The 5511-nt window shown below is 45.2% G+C and overlaps 1 protein-coding gene across 2 annotated transcripts; it reads left to right on the top strand.

The window, feature by feature from the left end:
* Nucleotides 1–213: 213 nt before the first annotated feature.
* On the top strand, nucleotides 214–5229 carry LOC135459765 (sushi, nidogen and EGF-like domain-containing protein 1). Of its 2 annotated transcripts, XM_064736092.1 has the most exons (8): nucleotides 214–378; nucleotides 1104–1157; nucleotides 1246–1281; nucleotides 1592–1722; nucleotides 2505–2786; nucleotides 2940–3077; nucleotides 3576–3754; nucleotides 4151–5229. In XM_064736092.1, exons 2-8 carry the CDS (start codon nucleotides 1121–1123, stop codon nucleotides 4152–4154), a joined length of 807 nt encoding a protein of 268 aa, XP_064592162.1. In that variant the 5' UTR covers nucleotides 214–378; nucleotides 1104–1120; the 3' UTR covers nucleotides 4155–5229. The 2 variants fall into 2 exon arrangements, with proteins under 2 accessions (XP_064592162.1, XP_064592163.1); XM_064736093.1 differs by lacking the exon at nucleotides 1104–1157 and having other exon boundaries at nucleotides 217–378; nucleotides 4151–5227.
* The last annotated feature ends 282 nt before the right edge of the window (nucleotides 5230–5511 follow it).

Here is a 5511-nt window from a genome sequence, read left to right as displayed (position 1 = left end):
TTATTAAAAAAAAAATTAAATCAGGGGATGAAAGTTGAAGGCTTGGAAAGGGGCAAAAACTACACATAGGGTGAGGAGGGATCCAGAGGTGTCTTTAGGACACCAAAATTATCAAAAAAAGTCTTAACTATGCTTAAAAAGATACATCTGGAGGAGCCCAAAATCCCCAGCACGTGATAAAGTCCTCAACACGTGATTGAATTTCTCTTTCTTAAGGATCCTGGGAGAGCTCAGAGAGATTGGAGGGGTGGAAAGTGGGCAAATTACATGTTCAGTATTTTTTGTTTTGATAATAAAAGGAACACGACGAGGTGAAAGCCAGCATTTGAGGTGTTTCAGTTCATTTTCAGGCAGCAGTTCTTCAGCCTGGAAATCCAGGTGAGGGAATTTTTATTCTGGTGGGATTTTGGTTATTTCTTGGAATATTTTCTCTTTAAAGTCCTGGTTTTACATGCACTTAAGGAAGATTTGTGCCTTTAAATCACTTAAAAATGCATGAAAAAAAATGTAAATAATCCTCATTTTTTTCAGAAAAAAGGCAGAAAAATCCTGAATTTGGGCACAGAAGGGAAAAAATTTCTTCATTCACACAAATAGCAAAAACTGAAGATTCAGTTAAATAAAAAATAACAAAAATCAAAAAGTAGAAGATAAAGAAAAATAGCATTCACCTTAGAACTCCATTAAATAAAAGGCAATGCATTTAGAATGAAAAATTGAAATTAAATTTAATAATGTTCACTTATGTAAAATCTTTTTTTTTCAATTGAATCATAGTAAATTAAATTTTTAAGATTAAATTAAATTTTAAAGTCTCCTGAATCAAATTAAATGATTACTTAAAAATGCACTATAATTAAATTTAAAAAAAACCAACTTTTCAAATGCTTAAATTCTTTTTAAAAATTGGTAAAATACCACTCATGCACAAAGCCCTCCACACAAACATCCTGGACAAAGTGTGTGTTTGGTGTTTTAATATTAATTTTTTTGGTCTCTGGAACTTCATTTTACTGCATCCTCTGTTTTGTGGAGGGTTGCTGGTTTGCTTGTTTAGATGAATTTATAGTTTCTTTTTAAGTTTTCCGGGTTTTTTTTTACAGTTATTTTAGTGTCGAGGATGTCACCCTCTAGTATTTTCTTCCTCCTGATTTTAGGTAAATATTGTTTCTGAAAAGTCTTGTCATTTTCATCCATGCTGGAAAAATGATTATCAACTCATTTTCCCTCCTATTTCTTCTCTAGGTTCCATGGTGGACACCAAAACCTCACCTGAAAAAGGTGAATTTTTGGGGGCTTAGCCCTAAAAAAACATTATTTCCACCTAAATCAGACTTTCTCCCACCCACATCATGCCATTTTCCTGCTGTTCTCCCAAAATCCATGTATTGCCAATGTAATTCCTCTGGGGTCATTCCCTTTCACACCAGTTTCATCATGAAAACCCAGAAGAGACATCCATTTTTAGGGAACCATGGGAACCATGGGAACCCCAAATTTGGTGGGATACACCCCTAAATCCATGTAATTGGGTGGGAATTTAAGGGCAGATCCCAAATCGTGATTTTCCCAAATCCTGATTTTCTCACAGGATCCCTGCTCTATCCCTATGGACCAGACCAGGGGGATGAAACCAACCCCAAACTTGATGATGGGACATCTGAGGCAATCACCCTCTCCATTCCCTTCACCTTCTATGGCAAAACCCACCAAACTGCGTTTGTAGGTCACCCCAAATTCAATATTTTGGGGAATTTCCTCCATTTTTCCAAATTTCCCCTCCATTTCCACCGAATTTTTCACTGGTGGGTGTGTGTGTGTGTGGGTATGTGTGTGTGTGTGTGTGGCCCCAAAATCAACCCTTCCTGAATTCACAGTGGGTTTTATCCTTGGACACGGAAACATCTTCAGATGGGTGGGAGATCTTGAGGGGGCTGGTGGTATTGGTGGGGCGGGGTTGGAGGGGCTTGGAAGGTTCTGAGGATGGTGGGTGATGGTGTGGTCCTTCACGGTCATATGGCTGGGGGCTCTTGGAGCAGTTGGTTGGTTTTGGGTGGGCCCCCACAGGGTGGATCTTGGGGTGGGTAGGTGAGCATAGTGGGATCATGTGGATGGTGGATTTTGTGAGGGTCCTCCATGGGTGGGTCTCGGAGGGATTTGTGGGGGTTGTGGAGTCCTGGGGGTGGTGGGCCTTGGGAGGGTCCTGGGGGTGGTTGCTCTTAGGGGGTTCTATAGGTCTGATATTTGGGGAGGTCCTGTGGGTGCTGTGTCTGGGAGGTTGATGGATCTTGATGGGTTCTTTGGGTGCTGGGGGGTCCTGTGGATGAGGGTTCTGATGGTTGGTGGGTCTTGAGGGAGTCCTGTGAGCGGTGGATCTTGGGGTGTTGATAGGTGATGGGGGTCCCTGTGGGTAGTGGTTCTAGGCATGCTTGTAGGGTCCATTTTGAAGACCCCACAACCCAAGTCAAGGTGTTGCACCCACCCACTCCTGGTGTCACCTCCAGGTGAACAACAATGGGGTGATCTCCTTTGACAAGCCTGTCAGACAATACACCCCTGACCCCTTCCCTCTGGCGGACGGGCGCCCTTTCGTGACTCCCTTCTGGGCAGATGTGGACAACGTGGAGGGTGGGGACATCTTCTACCGCCAGAGCACCGATCCGGCGCTGCTGGGGGACATCAGCCAGCACATCACCCAATACTTCCCCGAAAGCCCCTTCACTGCCACCTGGGCCTTCATGGCCACCTGGGACCATGTGGCCTACTGGGGCTCCAAATCTGACAAGGTGAGGACCATGGTCCATGGGGCATGAAGTGGGGCAACTCATTGGCTCTCGTTGACCCACTTGGTGGCCTTGCTGACCAACCTAACTTTGGCCTCCAGAACCCATCCCTGACCTTCATGACTCATCCTTGACCTCTGTGACCTTCTTCCATAGGGCAACACCTTCCAGGCTGTGCTGACCACTGACTCCAAGATGTTCTACATCATCCTCAACTATTGGGACATCCAGTGGACCACAGGGGCAGCAAGTGATGGGGATGCTGAAACAGGACTTGGAGGGACCCCAGCACATGTAGGTGGGAAGGGTGGAGGAGAAGGGGGAGGTTGTCCCACTCCATGTTCTGAGGATGATGATGATGAAGATCAGGGATTGGCCCATCCCATTTCCTGGGGATGATCATGATCATGATGAAGGTCTAGGACTGGCCCACACCAATTTTGGGAAGGTCAAGTGGCCCTGTCCCATCTTCTGGAGAGGATGATGATGGAGGTCAGAGGCTGGCCCATCCCAAATATTGGAGATGATAATGATGACAGTGTTGATGATGATAGTGATGATGATGATTGATGATGATGATTGGTGATGATGATGGTGATGATGATGATAGTGAAGACAGGAGGTTGTCCACCCTTCTTCTGCGGATGATTGCCATAGTGATGGTCATGGATTGGTACATACAATTTTTGGGTATATACAATAAGTATATTCACATCATGAAATAATTTTAGGGGCTCTTTGGGTGGGGTGAGCCCTCCTAGATTCTCTCCCCCTCGCCCTTTAATTTTCCAGGCGGGATTCAATAGCGGTGATGACACCAACTTCTACAACATCCCTGGATCCCAAACAGATGCCATCATCAACATCACCACCACCTCCAACGTCAAGGTCCCAGGACGCTGGGTCTTTAGGGTGGATGACTTCCAGGCCCCAGAGGTGGATCCTCCCCAGCTGGATAACAGCTGCTGGTTGTAAGTTGGAGGAAAAAATTGGGAATTTTGAGGAAAAGTGGGAATCAGGGAGGTAAATTCAGGAATGAGGGGGGAAAAGTGGGGATTTGAGGCAATAATTTGTGACTGTGTGAAGGCCACTGTGAATTTAGAGGGAGACAGAATTTGTTGGGGAAAATTAGGTACCGGGGGGGGAACCGTGGGAATCTTTATTGGAATATTTAGAATTTAGGGGCATTAGGAACTGGAGGAAATTGAGCATTTGGAGAACAATTGGAAGTTTGTTGGAGAAAGGTGGGAATTTTATGGGATAATTTGTGAGGAAAATTTGTATTTCTGTGTGGAATATTTTTGGGGGGTATTGGGGATTTGGGTGGAAAGTGGCTCTACCTCTTGGGCTGTTGATATCTCTTCTAGGTGAATTGAGGGGAGTGTGGCAGAGGGACATCACCACTGCCACTGTTATCACCAATGAAGTCACTGTGCAGGTCAAGATCATGCCAGCTTCTAGCAGAGCAATAAAATTTCAGCTAAGACATTGCAGTATCCATGTCCTTGTCATTGTCATGGCACCCATGGTCATGTCATCACATGTATGTCATCATCACATTTATGTCATCCTCACCCTCACTGTTCCCACAGTTACAGGGGATCTGAGGGGTTTCGGGGTGAAATGTGACAGAATTAATCAAATTTTGCCTTTTTGGGTGGTAACTTCTGGGGTCTTGTGCAATATGAAGTCACGGGGCAGCCACGTACACAGTAGACAAAATCCACAACAAACACCTTGGCACACACCCCCAAAATGCTTTACCTGCAGCACACTTGGGCATCATAAGACACACAAAACATGCAAGACACAACTTTACCCCTCCCCATCCTTGACTCCTCACAGAACCATGGCAACATTAAGGCTGGAAGAGAACTCCAAGAACCTCAAATCCAACCTTTGACTGAACATCCCATGTCAAGCAGACCATGGCACTGAGTGCTATGTCCAGATGTTTCTTGAACACTCCAGGGATGGTGATTACACCACCTCCCTGAGCAGGCCATTCCAATGTCCAGTGACCCTTTCTGTGAAGAAATTCCTCCTGATGTCCAGCCTGAACCTCCCCTTGTGGAGAGTTTTGTTAAAGAGTGGCTTGAGGAGAGAGGACACAGCTGAATTAATTTGGGAAAGATGTCCTAACTAGGGCAGAGACAGGCAGAGGCCTTTTTGTGTCTGTAGCAGGATAGAGAATGGAAAAGTACAAGACCATGCTTAGTTGCAAATCTTGCAGGTGTGAGGTGATGTGTCCTTGAGCCTTGCAAAATATGATAAAGAAATGGACAGTGAGGCAGGAGAAATAGAGAACGTAGTCTCAAAGGAATGTGGATGAGTTAATGCTATAGTTTAACCAATAGATTGCTTGTCTTACAGAATATTCATAAGCTTATTATTTGCTGTATAAGTGTTTGATACTTTTTCAATAAAGCAGGCCATGATGAACCAACTGGTGTCCTGGTCTCCTTCCTCCGACATCCCCTGGCACAGCTTGAGACCATTTCCTTTTGTCCTGCTGCTGATAGCCTGGGAGAAAAGATTCACTCCCACCTGGCAGCAACCTCTCTTCCAGGTAATTGTAGAAAGTGATAAAGTCATCCCTAATCATCCTTTTCCCTAGGCTGAGCCCCCCTAAGCTCCCTCAGCTGCTCCTGATTCTCCAGACCCTTCCCCAGCTCTGTTCCTTTCTCTGGACATCCTCCAGCAATTCAGTGTCTTTTTTGCCATGACG

The sequence above is a fragment of the Zonotrichia leucophrys genome, chromosome Z (assembly GCF_028769735.1).
Source record: "Zonotrichia leucophrys gambelii isolate GWCS_2022_RI chromosome Z, RI_Zleu_2.0, whole genome shotgun sequence".
Lineage (NCBI taxonomy): Eukaryota > Metazoa > Chordata > Aves > Passeriformes > Passerellidae > Zonotrichia > Zonotrichia leucophrys.
The sequence above is the reverse complement of the archived record's forward strand: the minus strand, read 5'-3'. Positions and strand labels throughout refer to the sequence as shown.